Genomic DNA, 20,982 nt, shown 5'->3' with positions numbered 1-20,982 from the left:
GCCTCCTTGAATCTGCAAAGCCCCCCATGTAGCCAGCCTTCCCCATCCCCCACCTTGCTCCAGCCACACTGCCCTCTTTTCCATCAGGGTGCTGGTAAGTTCATTCCCTCCTCAGGGCCTGGTAGTGGCAGTTGGCTAGTCCATCCGCTGGAATATTCTTCACACCATGTCTTCCCCTGAGTTACTCCTTTTTGTTGTTCGAGTCCCAGGGCAAATACTATCTCAGAAGACTCCATCTAAAGTAGGTCCTTGTTCATTTCCCAGCACGCACAATTTTGTTTTTGCTAGAGCACTCAGCATAATAGTATGTGAATTTGTTTACCTGTTTATTTTCTTGCGTGCGCTGCCCCCCCACCCCCGGAGTGTGCAGTCCTGGGGGGCACGGATTTTCTGGTCTGCTTTGATCATTGCTGCACCCCTGAATTCCTCTGCAGGAAGTCCTTAAATATTTGTGAAGCAAATGAATAAAGGTTAGTGAAGGTCAAAGGAAACAGGCCTTTATTGATGACTTTCTCATGCCCGGTGGTCCTTGGGTTATTTTCTTTTGCCTTTAGCCTTCCTGCCTTTAGGAGATAACTCTAAGGGGTTACTGATAAAGAAGCGGAGTTCAAAATGGGTGGTTGCCAGAGGGAAGAGGGGTAGGGGGATGGGCAAAATGGGTGAAGGAGAGTGGGAAGTACAAGCTTCCAGTTACGGAAGGAACGAGTCATGGGGATGAAAGGCACAGCATAGGGAATATGGTCAGTGGTATTGTAATAGCCTTGTACAGTGGTAGGTGGCAACTGTGGCGAACCCAGCGGAAGGAATAGAGATACTGAATCACTATGTTGCACACTTGAAACTAAGGTAACATTGTGTATCAATTATGCTTGAAAAAAGAAGCGACCTTCAGTGGTAACTGCTTATGAGCCTGGCTTTACCTCAAGGCCAGCTCTGTTGGAGCACACCAGCCTGTTTTTCAGGTTCCCAGCCATGGCTGTCAGAACTAGGGGAGCATTCTGCCACCCTGCCTGAGTGCTTTTGTGTGCTTATGTCCCTTTGCTTCTTGGCAGGTAAATTTGATCAGTCCCCAGGCCTAGGTTCAGGAGAGTGCTTGGCTCCTTGCCTGCCAACAACCCCACTTTTGGGGCTCCTCCCTTACTGGACAGGGCTATGGGGGGGGGAGGGCTGCCTCTAGGCAGGGAGAGCCATGTTGCCTAGTGTTTTGTGTGTGTCCTTGTCCCGAGGCCTAGGGGAAGGGGGGCTCTGGGAAGAGCACTGCTACTTCTGTGAGCCAGCACTTTCTACTGTCAAGGTGGTACTGCTTTGGGGAGATACACTCCTACACTTGCTTGGTCTCAGGGCTTAGCAACCCCCCCCCCTCCCCTGCCCTCCCCCACAACTCCCGAGTGGGCTGAACCTAAGCAATTCATATTTAACTTCTCTTCAGCAATGCAGTTGAATTAATACAGTATCTTTGCATTTTGCAAGGAGCTTTTTAGTTCCTTTCCTCATTTCCTGTCTTTAGCCTTGCTGAGGAAATGACCCCTGTTTTACAAAACGGACAGAACATTCTCCCCAGGAAGAGTGGAGAATTGAGAATAATTGTTTTGACAGAACTGACAAACCATTATTTTGTCCCAGGTATGCAGATTGACTCCTGAACAATTAACTCAGTATTTACTTTGCCAGAGGCTTGAACGGAGAGTGAGTTTTAATGCATGTTAAATGCTTGGTGGAGTGGATCAAGCTAAAGTAAATTTTGTCCAAGTTTGAGTCAGATCATTGATTTATCGCACAACTTCATCTTGTCAGTTTTGGATTTGAACTGTAGCCGTAAAAGGTAAAACCAAAGAGAATTGTCTTTCATGCCACAACTCGTTTTTATATAACATAAAGTTAAAAATAGTCCTTTGGCTTTTCAGCATTCCAGTGTGATTGGAAGGGTTACTATCTTATATTCAACATGATTCTTGAGCAGTTACCTATGAGAGTTGATATTCTTACATTGTAGAATTTTTAAGTATTTTGATGGTGGTCAGTCTTGAGGCAGCTTCAGGGCGGATTGAACCAGAGTGAGGTGGTATTTAGTGGTTTCTGTCCTGGCTTCTATTCAACTTAACATAGCTTGACTTTAGTATTTTTGGCTAATGAAAGTATGTCTTCTAGGTTGTGGTAGTTTTAAGTAAATGTGGCTTGCATGTGAAACTAGGGGGAGAAGTTTAATTATTGGCAGATTAGTGACAGTGACAAATTGTTTTTCTTCCTTTCTAGTTATACATGGGAAGCTGTCGATACCAAAAATAACATGCTTTATAAGATCAGCATCTGTGGAAACGTGGATATTGCCCAGTGTGGGCCATCAAGTGCTGTTTGTATGCACGACTTGAAGGCGAGCAGCTATCATTCCGTGGGTAAGTAGAACTACCCTTAAATTGCTGGGTGTACAGGATCCCAATTTTGTAAAAATGACTATAGCTCTCTACACATGTGCTTATATATGCTTATAATATGTAATATACATTTTCTGTTTTGTGGTTAAAAGTAACAATTTACATGTGTCCAACATGAGATCAAATTAGGTTATTTCCATCTAGTGGAATAATTATCATGAAGAATCATGAAGAATTATGTACATTTGTACTTATTGATACAGAAGGCTGTTTCCTAGATGGTTCTGCTTTCTCATGTTTTTCTTAAACCCGGTCTTTGTGATCTACTTAAAAACGTGCAAATGAGGTGGCCAACTTAACAGCTGTTCTATTTTGATGATTCATGCAGGGAGGCCACAGGTGGGCCTGTTGGTCACTGTTACTCAGGTTTTCAGAAAGAGTAAAGGGAATCTTCCTCTTGACTTTATTATAATATTTGACTACAGTATTTCTGGCTGATGAGAAAGTACAGTGTAATGGATGGATACTGGATGCAGACAAGCAAGTGTCACTAGGAGGATGATTTGTGAAGTTGGCATGGCTGGACAAAATTTGAGAATGACCTAGTTGGGTTGGCTTTGAAAAAGCCAGGCAGGAGAGTTTTTTCTGAGATGTAGGTAGTGGATCCATTATAGATTCTTTGTGACAGTAATGGGGGAGGTGATCTGGTAAAATGCATTTTTAGAAAGCTGGGCCCAATGGAATAGGAGAGGCTGGTTAAAGGAGAGGCCAGAGGTAACTAGCTGAGTTAAAAGCTAAGGTGCAGGTTGACTGTGATGTAAACTAGCAGTTTCCAGTCTCATTTTACTCCCAGACACACATGACACAGATACTTTTCCCAGAGCTCCACACTCCCAAAGGGAGAGAAAGGTGTGCTAGATGATGGATACTTTCTGGATTGTCCTGTTCTTCAACTCAAGAAAGCAAACTAGTTTGAATGAATGCGAATGACCTTACACTAGCAAAGAGATAATCTTGAATCAGATCTGATTTTGCCAGGTTGTATTACATAATAGAAATAACGGAATTTGTTACTATAAATTTGATTTCATAACTAAATAACAACTAAATTTGTTGTGCATTTATGTGCCAGGCATTATGTTTTTTAAGTAAAATATCTTTAGTTCATTCAACAACTTTTTGAAGTAGGTGACTTCTTTTTCCCTTATTTTTATAAATGGAGAAACTGAAGCACAAAATGGATACAGGAGCTTATCAGAGGTTGCATGATTATGGATTCAAATGTTGACAGGTGGACTCCAGAGCCTGGGTACTTATTCTGGGCCGTGTTGCTTTGTGAGTCATAGGGTCACATTGGACAGTTGCATAGCTAAAATGGGAACCATGATGGGAAATCCAAACTCCTGGCTGTGAGAGGACAACTGAGAAAGTAACTTATGAACGTGATAGAAAGGGAAAAATGTGAATTTTGAAAACAGCCACAAAAACTGGAGCTCCCGATAGATGAGAGGAACAGAAAAGCTAGTATAGTAGTAGATCAAAAATAAATGAGAACTTAAGTATAACCAAAAGTTGGAGTGTAATTTAGCTATTTGTCCATTAGGAAACCGCTTTAGACCTCTCCTTCGTATCCTATAACAGAAATTTCAGATCAGTTAAAATTAAAAGTAAAATGACAATAGAACATTGGGAAGAAACCTAGCAAAACAGAAAAATAATCTAGGGGAGGTAGGAGCTTCTCTCAATAAATGATAAGAAAGACAGACAACCCAAGGAAAAATGGCAAAGTCGGAAGACAGGCAGTTCACAAAAGAAGAAATCCCAGATGGGCAGTACAACTTCATTAGTAAGCCAGGTATAAATGCAAATCAAAGCAATAATGAAATCTCATTTTTCTTCTATCAAATTGGCAGAAGTTTAAATGGTTGAATCATAGAGTGTTGGCAAGGAGCCTAGAAACGGGCACATGCCTGTATTGCTACGGGTAAGATGGTTTTCTGTAACTCTTTTGGGAAGGTAATTGTTGATGTGCTTTTTATGGTGCCCACAAAGGCTGCTTTTGTACTTAGAAATGAATATTTAGACCTCAACTTTGGTTCAAACAATACTACATTATTTTTGATTAAAAAAATCATAGATTAGTTCTTCTGTAGGCAAATGGTATTGTTCCATATGTAAATCTGGCAGAGCTTAGCAGTCATTTTTATGGGACCCATGAACAGCAGTTGCAACCTAGTTGAACCGTCTTTGCCACAATTTAAAATGATTTTTACATTTTACCTATTTGATTTCCTTTTAAAGTACTTCATATGTCTGATCTGACAATTAGAACTTAAGCACTAATAATTATAAATTCCACAGTTTAAGCTTATAATATAATAAGTCTGAAGTTCTCTTAGATGTTCTAATACTGTGTCACAAGTTTCAATCAGTTGCTCAGTTATTACAACCTGTGGATTGATTGGAGTCATAACGTTAAACATTGCCAGGATGTAAAAATATCGAATACGTTCACATTCCTTGTGCCATCCCAAATGGTAATTCTTTGGTCTTAATTTAATTAATCTTTCTGAGGGTTAAAAGCTATGTAGATCTACTTCAGGAAGCCTGTTACCAGCCACAGAACTGAGGTAACATACCCACCAGGAAAGAGTGTTAATTGTGGTTACTTACTGCCAAAGCCTGGGATTCTGACCGGCTTCTTGTTGGTGACCTGGGTAGGACCCGTTGTAGTTACTGCATCAGGTGCCTTCATTTACTGTAAGGAAGCTGGCCCCTGACTTCAGATGACATTTGTATTGTTCAGTTCTTGTGTGCACTCAGAGAAACCTAGAACATCATCCAGGTTGATCGCTGGATTGAATTTTGCATCTCTGACTCTTAAGATGTGAAAATCTCTTTTCCTCTTAAACCCTGTATTCTTTCCTTTTCTTAAAACCATATAATTCTTTTGGATATTTAAGATGATAATCTGGTTGAGTTTTAGATATGACTCATGTTTTTGTCTTACTTACGGTCTCTCCTGATAGTCTGGCAATACCTGTTAAATTTTAAAGCCTGTATTCCCATAACCTACTTTTGTAAATCCTACCAGTAGAGGAATTAGCACTGTACCTAGATTTTGGTACAAGATGTATTTTTTTTGGTAGCATTGGTAACTGTGGCAAATATGCTGGCGCAACCTAACTGTATGGGGATGGTTCAGTAAATTGTAGTATATTTTATTCTGATTTACTTGGTTAAGTCACATCTTAAAAGAGAGATATATATATATGTATATATATATATATATATATACACACACATATATAAATTATATTTTGAAACAGCCAACACTTAGTATTCATTTATTTATTTATAACAAATACGTGAATGAATCAGTCACTAAAACAGACAAAAATCCCTTTTCTTGTGGAGCTTACATACTAATAGTGGAGTGGGGGATAGACAAACACAAACAGTGGATAGGTACTGCACTAGAACGTGATGAGTGCTGTAAAAAAAGGAAGGAGAGTCGGGTGCTGGAGGTCTCAGGAGTGTGTGTTCAAGAATATTAAATGGGGGTAAGTATCGCTGAGAAAGTGACATTTAAGCAAAGACTTGGAGCTGAAGGAGTGAGGTGGCTCAGGGAACAACCAGTGCAGGGCACAAGGGGGAGTATCTGAGGGGGGAGGGTATTGGTGGTAGCAAGAATAGAAATCTCTCTTAAAGAGTGTTCATATAAAGAGGAACAGAAAAATGAGGCAGAAGCTGGGGGGGAAATTGGGTAGAGAGGATTCTTCCTTCACTTGGTGAGAGAACATGTGAATAGTACACGTTGAAGGACATGACACAATAAAGAGGGGAAAGGAAAGTGGGTAACGAGGGAAGCCTTGCCGGAGCACATTGGTGACTAGCACGGGGAGGGTTGTCTGCCTGTCTGACAGGCTCTGAGCGATGTGTTGGGGAGGCCCGGTGGCCGCGCGGTGGGCCCTGAGGCCGCCTGCGAAGTCGGGATCGCCAGGGCTTGGAGCCTCAGCGAGGCCGAGTTGCGAGCTCGGCTGGGCTCGGCCGGGGACGCCGAGGGTTGCAGGCGAGGCCTGGTAGGCCTGGAGCGTGGCCTGGTCTGGCGGGCTCGGGTGAGCGCGGCCTGGCGCGCAGGGTCTGCAGGACCCGGCGCGGCCTGGCCTGTAGAGCGTGGCCTGGTCTGGCGGGTACGGGCGAGCGCGGCCTGGCGGGCCTGGCGCGCAGGGTCTGCAGGACCCGGCGCGGCCTGGCCTGTAGAGCGTGGCCTGGTCTGGCGGGTACGGGCGAGCGTGGCCTGGCGGGCCCCCTGGCGCGCAGGGTCGGGAGGACCAGGCGCGGCCTGGCCTGTAGAACGTGGCCTGGTCTGGCGGGTCCGGGTGAGTGCGGCCTGGTCTGGCGGGCCCGGGTGAGCGCGGCCTGGAGGGCCCGGCCTGGAGAGCGCTGTCTGGCGGGCCCAGCGCGTGGTCTGGCGGACCCGGCGCGGTCTGACGGACCTGGCCTGGAGACCGAGGTCTGGCAGACTCGCCACGGCCTGGCGGGCCCGGCAGGCGCGGTTTGGTCTGGCGGGCCCAGGCGAGCGCGGCCTGGTCTGGCGGGCCCGGCCTGGAGGCCGCGGTCTGGCGGGCCTGGCGCGCGCAGCCTGGTCTGGAGGACCCGGCCTGGAGAGCGCGGCCTGGAGGACCCGGCGCGGTCTAGTCTGGTGGGGCCTCGCCAGCGCGGTCTGGTCTGGTGGGCCCGGGCGAGCTCGGCCTGGTCTGGAGGACCTGGCCTGGAGAGCGCGGTCTGGAGGACCCGGCGCGGTCTGGCGGGCCCTGGTGAGCGTGGCCTGGTGGGCCTGGTACGCAGGGTCTGTAGGACCCGGCGCGGCCTGGCCTGGAGAGCGCGGCCTGGTCTGGCGGACCCGGCCTGGAGAGCGCCGTCTGGTGGGCCTGGCGCGCGTGGCCTGGTTTGGAGCACCCGGCCTGGAGACCGTGGTCTGGAGGACCTGGCGCGCGCGGCCCGGCGCGGTCCGGAGGACCCGGCGCGATCTGGCGGGCCCGGCGAGCGCGGCCTGGTCTGGCGGGCCCAGCGAGCGCGGCCTGGTCTGGCGGACCCGGCTTGGAGAGCGCGGTCTGGAGGACCTGGCGCGCGCGGTCTGGCGGGCCTGGCGCGGTCCGGCGGGCCCAGCGCGCGGTCTGGAGGACCCAGCGCGCGGTCTGGCGGGCCCAGCGCGCGGTCTGGCGGACCCAGCGCGGTCTGGCGGACCCGGCCTGGAGAGCGCGGTCTGGAGGACCCGGCGCGGCCTGGCGGGCCTGGGCGAGCGCGGCCTGGTCTGGCGGGCCCGGCCTGGAGACCGCGGTCTGGCGGGCCTGGCGCGCGCAGCCTGGTCTGGAGGACCCGGCCTGGAGAGCGCGGCCTGGAGGACCCTGCGCGGTCTGGTCTGGTGGGGCCCCGCCAGTGCGGTCTGGTCTGGCGGACCCGGCCTGGAGAGCGTGGTCTGGCGGGCCCGGCGCGCGGTCTGGAGGACCCGGCGCGGTCTGGCGGGCCCGGCGAGCGCGGCCCAGCCCATTTGGCGCCGTCCTCGGGAGCTGGCCGTGGGCCTGGCGTGCTGGCCGCGGCCCCGCAGTCCTCACCCGGCTCTCGTCCGGGGAGGACGGCCAGGCTGGCCGGTTGCCGCGGTTGTCTGCCGCGGTTCGCTGCGGCCTCTCCCCGAGTGCCCCGGTTGGCAGCCGGTCCCGGCCACCGGGCGGAGCGGGCAGAGGAAGAAGGCGAGGTGGACAGGCGGGTGCGATGCTGATGGGGGCCTGGCGCTTAGGAATGCCGGTGCCCCGTGCCGCGGTGGCAAAAGGTTGGCTGGATCCCTCCCAGCCCGAGGCCAGGGCCCTCCGCGTTTCCTTTTCAAGGCGGGCCCAGCTGTTATGAGGAGCCCCCGGGAGCTCTGGGCACAGGGCCGGAAGGGGCCGCTGTGTGGGGGGACAGGCGTGGGGGAGGGTCTTGAAGGTGGGGGGGGGGGCTGCGGCCTGTGAGCGCCCCCTTCTGGCCGCAGCGCGTGCCGCTTCCTGCCGTCCTCGCCCGCCCTCCGTGTCTCCTGGAGCGCAGCGCTGCAGGGGCGCGTTGAAGCCCCGCCCCGTCTCCCGGCGCTAGACACACCTACCGTGGGCGGGGCTACGGGCGCTGTCCACGGGGCGCTGTCCTCGGTCCCGGAGACTGCAGGGATTCTGTGCTTTCGGCCGAGAAAAAAGATTTTTGGACAGATCTCGGGAGTTTCAGGGAGAGAGCGATTCAGGCAGACCTTTGCACAAAGGCAGGCGGGCAGTCAGGAGAAAGAACCAATGGACTCTGAGCCTGGTGCTGTGGGGGCAGCTCTGAAACCCATTATCCCCTCTCCACTGGCATCTTAATTTTTACTCTCCTCCTCCTCTTCCTCCTCTATTTCTTTTTAAAAAGAAGATCTCAGGTGTTTGTATCGAATTGGACCAGTTACAATCCTGAGTTCATGATACACAGTCATAACTAATCCGTAGACTAACCATTTTCTGTTCTTTCTTTTTTTTTTTTTAAGATTATTTATTTGAGAGATAGAATGAGAGAGAGAGAGAGCATGAGAGGGGAGAGGGTCAGAGGGAGAAGCAGACTCCCCACTCAGCAGGGAGCCCGAGGCGGGACTCGATCCCTGTGACTCCAGGATCATGACCTGAGCCAAGGCAGACGCTAACCAAGGAGCCACTCAGGCGCCCCTTTTTGGTTCTTTAATTATCTGTTTTGGATAATGTGATGAGCCCCATCCCTAACAAAATCTTGTAACCTGAGAATAACCACTGTCTGTGTGTTTTCTCCATTTTCTTGTCTCCGTTCAGTGGGAGTAATAATTAGCCTGTATTTAAAATTTTCTTCCCTTTCTTTGTCTCTCTCTTTCTCAAAAGTCTCTGTATGTGTGTGATATTTTTATCTTTATGGAAAGTGTGTATTATGCTATGTGTAATTTTCTGGGACTTAAAGTGGTAACAACAATATTATGTTGCTAAAGATTGGCCATCTTGTTATCTTTCACTGTGGTTTGTTCCAAGGAACTCTTATATAATATTGTGTGGCTCTCCCAAGGTAAGTTATTCACTGTTCTACTGATGGGCATTCGGGTTGTTTCCAGGTTTTGCTTATGTTTCATGTGTTTCACGTGCATGGGTTTCTTTTGTGTAGATACCTAAGAGTTGAATACGTAGCTCATGGGGTACATGAATGTTCAATTTCAGGACCTAATGCCATGCTGAAGCAACAAAGGAGAGCTAGGCCATTTCTTCTCCAACGCTTGGTATTTGACTTTTGTCAGTGGAATGGTTCTAATCGGTATGCCATGTGGTTTCAGTATGCAATTCCTTGATTACCAGTGGTGTTGAACATCTATCTCTTCATATATTTACTGACATATTTTTCTTCCCTTTGATGGATCTTATCCATTTTATGTTGGGTTATCTATTGCATGTGACCCATTCTACGTCTCTAGAAGCCTTAAGAGTTTTGTCTTTGCCTTTAATATTAAAGGTGTGGGTTTTCCCTTATCTCTTCTTTTTGTGTTCTTTCAGGTAGAGGTTATTTTGTTTCACTTTCTAGGATTATAAAAAAAAAAGTTTTTTATTCTTTTGTTGTGTGTGAGTATATATATTCTTGATGCCAGGTCTGTGTATCTCCCAGTTTATAACTAGTTTGTGTTCTTTAAGCTAGTTTCTTTAAGCTATTTATGAATGTAAACTTTTAAATGTAAAAAGTCAAATATATTAATATTTTGGAGTTAATGCTTTTGAGTCTTAAATATTTTTCTATATTAAGATCTGAACAATAACTATATTTTCTACTAAGAGTTCAAAAGTTTGATGTTTATGTCTTTAATTATTTTAGAGTTGATTTTCGTATACAGTGGTAGGTAGAGATCCAATTTTTATCTTTTTTCCCATATGGATGGTCATTTTGTTTTTAGTTCCCTTTATTGAATAGTCTGTTCTTTGCCCATTGATCTATTATTCTGTCATATATCAAGGTTTGATTCAGACATATCTCTCTCTGCTCTCTGTTCTAATCTGCTTGTCAGTTTATCTGTTCCTATACCAATTTATCACCATATTGGTATGGTATAGACATTTTATTCTGGATTATTACAGTGACATACCAGGCAAACTGAGATGTAATCACCCCACTTGTGGGCCATTCTAAAGAATTTTGATTTTATAGCATGTATGATGGGAAATTATTGAAGGACTTGAGCAGTTGAGTTATATGTTCTGATTTTTATTTTCGAAGATCACATTGGTCAAGGTAGATGGGGAAGGGGGGGGATGGTGAGGGACAAGAGTGGAGGCAAGGGGACCAATCCTACGCTATTGCCAGAGTGTAGGTGAGAGATGATAGTGGTCTTAGCAGCAGTAGTAGAGGTGGTGAGATGTGGACGGATTTGAGATGGAGGTAGAACCATTAGATCTTTCTGATTTCTTGAATGTGCTAGATGAGAGAAAGATAAAATTCAAATGTATTGTGTTTGGGGCTTGAACAGCAGCTGGGTGGATGGAGATGCCATTACTCAGATGGAGAATTCTGGGGAAGGGACAGTTTGTAAGTTTATGAGCCTTCAGATGAATTATAGTATGACTTTTAATTTGCTTATGCTTGGAAATGGCTTTATGGTTATGCATGTTTTATGGCTTGTTCATGCTCTTTCCTTTCCAAATAGGTGATTCTTCTTCAAAAACTGCAACCAGATCTCTTCTGGAATTCAGCACAACAGAGAGCTGTAAGCAAAGCCCAGATCACAAAATCCAGAGTAGCATTACCTTCTTATGTGGGAAAACCTTGGTGAGTCCACACAGAGTCACTTTGTAATGTTCCTTTTGTTAAAAATGTTTGCCCGTTAGGCATTCTTGCTATAGTATTTTTCCAGGAAGAATAAGTGAGCAAAATTAAAAACACAAACAGAACCATCAAACCACCAACCAAAACACCATCACCATTAAGAGCCAATATGTAAACAAACCCTAGCCCATAGTTACAACTTTTAAGTGAAACTTGACCTACATCCTGTATAAAACTACAATTCAAGGTGATTAGTGTGTTTAAACTCAAAACACTGTTGAGTGTTTACATTGTAAGCATAAATTTTTTTCTTTCTAAAACTTCTTTTTCTAGCGTTTTATCTTGGTAGTTTTTAGAGCAATGCATTTATTTTTTTAAAAACTGTTTTTGTTTCCTCACTTACATTAAATTGGAGAGACTAGCATCTGTCTAGGAGAAGTCTTGGCCAATAGGTAATGGCCATTAATCATACTTTTTTTGAGTGTAACTAGTATTGCAAGGGGACATTATTTAAAGCATGATGTTTGTTCTTACTCTTGCATATTACATGTGAGTTGTTGGTTTTAATCTCTGGTATATAGAAAGGGACTTTCAGTAAATAATTGCTAGCTTTTAGGAGAAGCAATTTATATACAGATCTTACGAAAGTTCTCTAATCAGAGTAAGAACCCAAGTGTTTAGAAAAATAAGGTTGAGCGAACTCATGTGGGCTACCAGATTGCTTTAAAGTATCATTTTAGAATTTGGTGCTATGACTGTTGCATCTTCAGGCCCATAATGTCTCCTCTGAAGAACTTTAAAAATAGAACTTAACATTGTTAATTTTGGACCAGCCTGTCAGATGCACTCTTGTCTATGTTGAAACCTTAGAAAAAGATCTGTTTGCAGTGGCATGAAATATGGAGGTCTGTGTTACAGAATAAGCTAGCTGCTGCTTTAATTTTAACTGATTTCTTTCAAGAATTCTGTGTTCATCATATGAGAACCAGAATTGCAAAGAACTCCCTAGATTTGCACGTGGGAGTGTAGAGGTAAATTCGGTGTCACGTATCACCCAGCAGCGCTGTGGTTGACCATTTTGGAGTCGACCCTGGTCGCAGTCTGTGTGGAGGGGCTGCCCTTGAGTGTGGGGGTGTCTAAAGCGAGGCTGGTGTGTGAACTCGGTCGGGTCCAGATGGGCCTCCGTCCTCAGCTTACAGGAAGTATGAGGTCACATTTTCTGGCTTTGATTTTGTTGGCATTTGGTTAAGAGAACATTTGGAGTTTGAGAGTGGAAGGGCTCTGAGGATTGCCTCCCATGAGTTTACTGTGCTTGCATAGTTGGTGCAGTAGAACAGTTTTGGACCAGTTATACCAAAATTCCAACATGATTTCACGAAGCTTTTGTCTCATAATTTCTGGGTTTGGGAACTTCTCGACGACCTTGATTAGCTAAAACAGTTGTGTCCTCCCTCCTTCCCCTTCTCGCTGCTTTTAAAATTTTCATTAGCCTTTACTGTTTCTAACTTTAAGGGGGGGGAACCCCGTATGATATGCAGTATGGTAACTTATTTTTACTCTTTTTTAAAAATAGGGGACTCCTGAATTTGTAACTGCGACAGGCTGTGTGCATTACTTCGAGTGGAGGACTAGTGCCGCCTGCAAGAAAGACACGTTTAAAGCCAATAAAGAGGTAACAAGGGGACCCAAGGTCATGTGCTTACGAAGGACATTCTGGGACCTTTAAGATTTGAAATATTGGCACAAGCCTTTGGGGGTAAAAATCTTTTTTAGTTTTCAAATGCCATTTGAGCAGAGATGCCATGTGATTTAATTGTTAAAATGATGCTGGGTGGTTTTATTTTTAGGACAGGGCATTTAAAATATCCCAGGATGTCATTAGAAGTAGATTGGCTCCCCATCTACTCAGGTAGGTAGGTAGTTCGTTCTTGGTTTCTAGTACTATGCAACTCAGTGACTGACATGGGTGAGCTTGTGTTTGGATTATTCACTCTCCCTCCTGGTGCCCATCTCCTCAGCCTTGGCATGGCTTCTGGATGCTGTGAGTCCAGGCCAGGTGTCCCTAGCTGTTCAGTTCTTTGCCGGTTCCCCTAGGTAGAGACTAGATGGCTGTTGTCGTTCCTTCCGCTCTTTCTCTGGTGTTTGGTCAAGTCATCCTTGGTGATTCGTGAAGCGTCCTCTCCCCGAGTGCAGAGACTGTTAGCTTGGCTTGGCTGTGTGGCTCTCTCCCCTGCCGCTCCTCCGCTCCAGGTCTGAAAGTGGTTTTATTACCTTAAAACAACCTCCACCAGAATCCACTCAACAAGCATTATACAACGCCCCCCCCCCCCCCCCCCCCGCCCCGGTCTGAAAGTGGTTTTCTGTGCTTGTCTAGGTGACAGGCTTCACGGGTTGATTATTTTCACGTCTCTCCATTAAGTTTTATGTTCTGAAGGGTTGAGTTCAAAGACTCTCTTAGGCTCTAGGAACTGAAAATGGGAGTAATCGGTTATTTTCACTGGTGGCCCAATGCAATGTCATTCAAGAAGGGCAAAAAGAGAGGAGTTTGTTTTTAAAAAATAAAGCCAAATGAAGCTATAAATAATAAATGATCAGTGGTTTTTCAAATATGGCAGTCTTTAAAAGAAAAGACAGTCTGGTAATGGAAGTGAAAGAGGCAAAATGTTGCCTCCTGGAAAAGAGCATAAGGGACACTCCGTGAGAAAAAAATTTCAAGTGTGGAAAGAGTCAAGGCCTAATACAGTGACACTGACCTTGAGGTCACGGTGTCAAATTTAAACCTTGAATTTTAATGCTTCAGTTAACCTGTGTGCCAGCACACGGTTCGTGGCAGGAAAAGCATCTGAGAACCACAGAGGGATGTGCCTCCTCCTCTCCTGTGGGACCTCAGAGCTGTCTGGGCCCCACAGAAGTCCTCCTGGGCTCTGGTTCTCCAGCTCAACAGTGATACCCATTTTTCCTGTTTTGACGAGTGTCTTCTTGCCTTGCTTTTCTGAACTGACTGTCCTGTCTCCCACTACCTGGGGAAAAATTGCTTTGCAAAATAGATACATAAATAGCTACTTGTTTTCTATTTTCTTTGTGTTGGAGGTCAGAAGTCACAGACTATAGCCCCTGGGCCAAAGCCCAGCCCCGGCCTGTGTTTGCACAGCCCCAGAATGAAGAACAATTTTTACATTTGTACAGGATTGTGAAAAAAGCAAAGAAGAACAAGACAGACCTGTGTGACTCACAGAGCCTAAACTATTTACTTTGTTTGCCCTTTATAGGAAAGTGAGGGGGCCCCTTGCTCTAAATCAGTTTTTGATGTTTGAGGGGAGAAGTATAGTCCATGTTTTTTCTCAAAACAGTGACATTTAATTTCTCTTAGAAGCTGATCTAAAAATGGATGAGAAATGTGCACTTTGTCCTCAGCGAGCCTCTCTTTAGGTCTAGTTGGCAGCCGGGGCTTTATTCATTCAGTTTTCATTTATGGGGGGCCTGTCGTGGGCCAAGAAGTAGGAATTTCATTAAATTTTGAAAGGGTTCTTGCTTTTAGAGAACGCCTAGATGGAGGGGATGGAGGGCAGGTCCTCGTTCACGGCCTGGATCCGTGGTGCCTCAGGTATGGGTGAATTGAGACCAGGGAGTGGAGGAGCGCGGCGGTCGCTGAAGCGAGCGGGTTTCCTCTTCTCTGTCTTCAGTAAGGTTTGATTCCACCTTTCCACCTTACAGGCGATCTTACTGCTTCAAAAACTGCAGTGAATGTTTTATGTTAAAAAAAAAAAAAGCAATCCAGATTTGGTTTAGTGCCACTGGAGTCTGGATTTCCGTACCTCATTTCGGTTGTCAGTTGCTCTGTCCGATTTAGAATAATTGGGGGGCGAAGCTCACGGTAGTTCAGACACTGTCCTTACAGACTGCTGGTATAATGCTTGTTGAGTGGATTCTGGTGGAGGTTGTTTTAAGGTAATAATTTCTTTGAAATGTTTTGGACGTACGTCCTCTTACCATAGCATTCCTGGGAACACAGAGAATTCAGGACTGGTGTGCTCACGTTCTTACCAGAGTTACATAAATGCAGTTCATATATGTCCGGCGCTAACAAGTTGATTCACTGTGTGGTGTGTGAGGCTGGCCAGCGGCCTCCTTCCCCCGTGGCTACATTCCTGCTCTTATGAATGTCTCCATTGCTTTGCTCCGTGGAGCAGGAAGTGGGGAGGACTTTCCCCAGGAGCCTTGACTGTTTTTCCGATGCACGCTCCAGTTCTGTGGGGTGCTGTGTTAGGCGTGTCTTCTGTTCCTTCCTGGAGTAGAGAGCCGGCCAGAAGTGGCTAAAACTGCCTCGAGCCGGGCGTCCGCAGACCTTGCTTACTGGAATCTCTCAAGCCTTTGGTGAAACTGAGCTAGCTGAGAACTACGAGCTCTTTCAGACGTGGCCCCGCTTTCCTTCCTGCCGGCTGCCAGCATGCTCCCTTCTCTCAGAGGCCTTCATTTCGTAGCTGGGGAGTCGCCCCTTGTGTCCCGTTCCCACCGCTGGCCCGGTAGCTCCCTGCTTGAGTTACTGTTTCTGCATTACCTTGCTGGAGGATGACAGGCTTTCCATTTGCAGGATGATGGACGTCGTGGTCACTTTTCCCTGGAGCCTCGTTACAGTCTGCAGGAATCCCTTTGATTTTGGTTGCTTTTCTGCAGGGTGCAGTGTGAGGCCTGGCATCTGGCCTTCTGACCTAGCTGGCTTTGTGTGCCTGCCCCACCCCCCGACCTCCCCCAGTCATCAGTGGGACCACTGATGTGCTGTGGGCGTGGGGAGAGTTTGCCTTAGGGGTCTGGTTGAAAGGAGTTCACGTGTCCCCTGAGGCTTCGAGGAGGTGCCGGTTGACTTGATCCATTAGATCTCTGAAATCTCTGAGAACCGGACTGGGGAAAAGGGTTAGTAGGTCAGAGCATTCCTGCAGGTTTGGTAGCATCTTTCTAAGAAAAATTTGTTAGCTAAACAGTAAGCAGTTAACTTTTGTCATAGAGATCTATCTGCCTGTGAATACCCTCAGTCTAAGAGACCGAACACATATCGCTTTTGCACCATCGTAAAGTGGAAAAATCGTAAGCAAACCACTGTAGGTCAGGGACTGTCCGTTGATCAGGGATTCAGTTTGAAGGCAGAACTGACAGGACCTGCTGATGGTTTTGGATGTAGAATGTCAGGGTCTATGGTGATCTTAAGGTTTTAGCTTGAGCAGCTGGTTGAATGCCGAGATGGAGAGTACTGGAGTAAGAGCAGGTTTGCAGGGAGAAATCAAAGGCCCATTTATTTTTATTCTTCTTCTTTTTTTTTTACTTTATTACTTTTTTATTGTTTAAATTTTTTATTTTTTATTCAATGTAGTTAACATATAGTATATTATTAGTTTCGAGGGTAGAATTTTTTATTTTTTATTTAACTTAGTTAACGTGGAGTGTATTCTAGTTTCAGGGGTAGAGTTTAGTGATTCATCAGTGGCATATAACAAACACCCAGTGCTCATTTTTAAATATTAAATTTGAGATGCTTTTGGGTATCTAAGTGATAATGGGAAGTAACGGTAACAAGTAACATTTATGTGAACTTGACAGGAACTGTTCCAAGAATTTTACCTACATAAACTCATTCAGTCCTTATAGCAACCCTCTGAGCTAACGACTGTCATTATTTCCGTTGGACACATGGGGAAATGGAGGCACAGAGGTCAGACTGGCTCACGGTCCTACTGTCAGCAACCAGAGTTTGGAGCCGAGCATTCTGTCTCCAGAGTCTGCTGATAAACTAGATCTACTGTGGTTGGCTCGGAAGTCTGGAGTTGGGCAGGAGATGAGCAGGGGGATGAGTGTAGACAGGGAAGTGACCAGAGAAGTCAGGTATGGAGCACCTCTGCATTAAGGGTTGGAAGGGAGATGAAGAATGTTCCCAGGAGGCTGAGAAGGAGCAGCCAGCGGGTGGAGGGAAACCCGGAGCCTCTGGGGGGCCAGACGGCAAAGGAAAGAATGGGGTTGGGCAGTAGGGAAGGGCCAATGGCACTTGAATGCCACTGTGAGTGAGGCCGGGGGAAGGCTGAGAATGCACATCACGTCTGCAGCAGGTGGTTGATGGTGACTGGGTGGGGGTGGTTTTGGTGTGGTGCAGACAGCAACCTCCTGTGCCCATGTTCAGGAAGAATGGAAGGGGAGGAAGGGGAGTGGACGAGGATGGACCAGTCAGGTAATTTCACCATAAATTGCAGAGCTCCAGGATGAGGGCCGAGGGCAGTGGAGGGGTGAGGGAGGTCATCTGTAAGCTGGCAGATACTATAGCGTGCTGATGGAGATGGGGCAGTCGGGAGGGAAAGACGTGGTTCTCAATGCAGAGCAGCTGAGGCACTTGTTGACCTTTGTTTCTTTTGTCTCCGGGGGACCCCACGGCCTGATAGACCCTAAGCAGTGGAGACTGGTGTTCTGTGACATTGGTCAAAGGCTCTGCTGAGCCGGTACCCCAAGAAGATGGGTGTCCAAGACTCACTTTTTCTCTCCCTCTCTGCCAGGTGCCGTGCTATGCATTTGATGGAGAGCTCAAGAAGCATGACTTAAATCCACTGATCAAGATTAGCGGGGGTTACTTGGTGGATGACTCTGACCCGGACACTTCCCTGTTCATCAACGTTTGTAGAGACATAGGTAGGTTTGGGGGTGGTGGTGGTGAAGGGTTTCTTAGAAGGCTTCGCTATCTTTGCCCTTCCACCGTTATTCCTAGTTGGATATCCGTGTCACTGAGTCGGCCCTCTAAGGACGCAGAAAGATGTTCTCTGTGCATAAGCCCACCCCGGACCCCCAGTCAGTTCTGGTTCCATCACCGATTTTGTCCAGGCTGTTGGTCCATCTCAGTGAGTTCTCTCTGCCAGACATTTTGGTTCCAGGAATCTCGGGTATCTGACTTCCAGTGAGATGGTGGGAGAATGAACGGGGTGGGTGTGCTTGGCACCCCGAACCAGCTGCAGCAGGATGAGTCAGCCTTCCTGGGAGAGGCCGGGGAGGACGGCCTCGAGCCATCAATGGGCTTTGAGCTGCAGGCCAGGTGACAGGGAGAGAAGGATGGCCCAGTGACCTTGCGAACTGGGTTGTGATGCAAACTTTGTTCTAAGCCAGCTTCTTGCCTCGCTTCTTCCTTAGGAGCCAGAAGTGGTGTGAGAAGCTTGGGTGTCTTTGCTAAATAAACTGAAGGCTGTAAATCGTCTTTATCTAAATAGGGCGTTAAGAAGTTTTACTAATAAGCCTTTGTTTTGCCAGCACTTTTTAGAACCTAGCTTTATGTGTTTTTCAGGGAGTTGTTAGTTCCGTAGACCAAGACTTGTTTTTCTCCTACACCAGCAGCAATCGTGTCACGAGTAAATTAGCAAATGAAAAGATCATCGGTAGTGTTTTCTTTATGTTCCTTTTTCTTACATTGTATATGGGACTTTGGCCTTAGAAAAGTTTGGAAAAAATATTAGGAATAAACTCAGTACAGGAGGGTGTGGCTGGGTGATAAGTATGAGTTTACGGTGAATTGTACAAATACATTAGGTACCATTTTGATGATTTCTAAACAGTTTTAAAACGTGCATATACCACATACGTGCTTCACTAAAAGTGACCAGTGGTAATTTTAGATTTTTTGTGTGTCAGGCTCTTTACATCATTCCTTTGTTCTCCAAGGACGGCTTTTAACGTTCTTTTGGGAAAAGGCAGACAAAGCCTGTGTCTTAAATGGGCCCATAGCTCAAATTTGATTATAAAGCTGAAGAGTCTTGCAGATGATTGAATTCATTTTAGTTTAGAAAACATTAAGATTCCTGGTCTTTTATCATTTTGAGGATTATCTGAATTCAGTGGAGATTTTCTTTCTTTTTTTTTTTTTAAAGATTTTATTTATTTATTTGAGACAGAGAGAATGAGAGAGAGAGAGCACATGAGAGGGGGGAGGGTCAGAGGGAGAAGCAGGCTCCCTGCCGAGCAGGGAGCCCGATGCAGGACTCGATCCCGGGACTCCAGGATCATGACCTGAGCCGAAGGCAGTCGCTTAACCAACTGAGCCACCCAGGCGCCCTCAGTGGAGATTTTCTTACAAAAGTTTTTTCTTTCTGATTATTGGCAGTTTGGGTTGAACTTCAGTGACTTTGACTCACAGTAATTTTGTAAATTTATAATTCAGAAGTTAAAAAAAAAATGGACTTACCAGTTTCTGTCCAGATATTCTCCATCCCCAGGAAGTTGCCTCGGGCCGCAAACCTTGTTGATAGTGACCCTGAGAACCTCAGGAGCTGTTGTGGGCTTGCGGCTGTGTGTCCGCTCTGCATGCTCAGGGCACATGCCTCCGGTTTTGCCTTCAGTAAACCAAGGGATCTGCTGAGCTGTGGGGGCAAGCGGCACAGCAGGGACACGGTGTGGACTCAAGCCACCCCCTGGTGCAGTTTTGCGGGACGGCCTTGACCCCCTAAAGGTCCACTTTCTGTCATACTGGAGAAGATAGGGCTTTAGTGGAAGACCCCCTCTGGTTGAGAAGGCTTGAAAGACTAGGCTGGGCCATAGCTACTCCTTTGTGGGGCACATGTTTTTTGAGCCCCTGTCATGTGCGAGGCCCTGAGTTACAGCCCTGGATGGAGCTAGAGTTAGTTACGGTACCAGTCACGGGCCTGGGAAGCGAATAAGGCCACCGCTGTGTACAAGCAGAGCTGCACGTTGTTCCGGGCACATCTAGACGTTCTCTGATCCTCTCCCAAACCGCAGTTGGATAGTTGTGTCGTTAGAGCAAAGTTATAGAGAAAGCAAGTGGTGGTTTTACGATCTCAACCCAGAGCTGTATGTAGGTTCTTTCTGTGAATCTCCTCATCTTCCCACCAATCCACGGAGTGCCTGCGTTTTCGAAAGTTTGTTTATAGCTTGGAGAAGGGGATAAAGCTCAAGTTAGTGTATCTTTAGAAAAGGGAGGTATGTACGTTCCTTGAGTACAAATTACACGATAGTCCCTGTTTCTCATCACTTCTTCCCTACCAGGTGCAGAGTGAGTGCCTTGCAGTCTTGCCTCTGCTTCCCAGCAGCCCCAGGGGGCAGGACGCACACACTTCATGCATCTGGAGAGGCCCCTGGTGCGCCTGTAGTCTCTCAGAATGGGGTTGGATCCTAGCTTGTTTGTTGTTTCCAGACTTCCACTACTTTGGGTTACTTTGAGGACTTTCAGAACTTGGGTGATTGCTGTCAGGGGATGCCTGTGCGTAAGGTTAAGTGTGATTACCTGTCCTGAGGTACAGTCTGATGGAGCGTCACACGTGATGTCTTACAGACTCGCTACGGGACTCCAGTCCGCAGTTGCATGGCTGTCCCCCCGGCACGGCTGCCTGCCTGGTGAGAGGGGGCCAGGCCTTTGACGTCGGCCAGCCCAAGGAGGGACTGAAGCTCATGAGCAAGGACAGGTGGGTCTGCGTTGGTGTGTGTAAACCTCAGCAAGTCCCTACAGATGCTTGTGAAGTCATCCGTGGTTGCTACCAGTCACATAGGCTGCTTTGCTTGTTGATTGTCTGATTACTGGTCATTACAGCCATTGAAGACGAATATCCTGATCCATCCCATATCCATACAGGTGTTCGGTTCATGAAATAACCCCTACCTTAAGGCGTGTTCTGATAGTTTCTGTATTACTCATGAAGTTGCTTTTGTGTCCCTCGTCCTCTGTCCTTTGAGAACACCGTCGTGGAGGGGCAGTTTGCTTCCTGCCTGGGGTGTGGTGAGCACCCTTGTGCCCAGTGTGGGGAGGTTTGTTTCT

At 46.9% G+C, this 20,982-nt stretch overlaps 1 protein-coding gene across 1 annotated transcript in view; it reads left to right on the top strand.

Moving 5' to 3' along the window:
- The window catches only part of IGF2R (insulin like growth factor 2 receptor), a 102,229-nt gene that overhangs the window by 16,191 nt on the left and 65,056 nt on the right, over positions 1 to 20,982 (top strand). Inside the window, exons 2-6 of the mRNA XM_044917647.1 lie at positions 2,254 to 2,393; positions 11,077 to 11,198; positions 12,769 to 12,867; positions 17,729 to 17,861; positions 20,503 to 20,632. Coding sequence (XP_044773582.1) covers positions 2,288 to 2,393; positions 11,077 to 11,198; positions 12,769 to 12,867; positions 17,729 to 17,861; positions 20,503 to 20,632 — 590 coding nt within the window. The 5' untranslated portion in view covers positions 2,254 to 2,287. The remainder of the gene's footprint in view (positions 1 to 2,253; positions 2,394 to 11,076; positions 11,199 to 12,768; positions 12,868 to 17,728; positions 17,862 to 20,502; positions 20,633 to 20,982) is intronic.

This window comes from Neomonachus schauinslandi, chromosome 8 (genome assembly GCF_002201575.2).
Source record: "Neomonachus schauinslandi chromosome 8, ASM220157v2, whole genome shotgun sequence".
Classification (NCBI taxonomy): domain Eukaryota; kingdom Metazoa; phylum Chordata; class Mammalia; order Carnivora; family Phocidae; genus Neomonachus; species Neomonachus schauinslandi.
The sequence above is the reverse complement of the archived record's forward strand: the minus strand, read 5'-3'. Positions and strand labels throughout refer to the sequence as shown.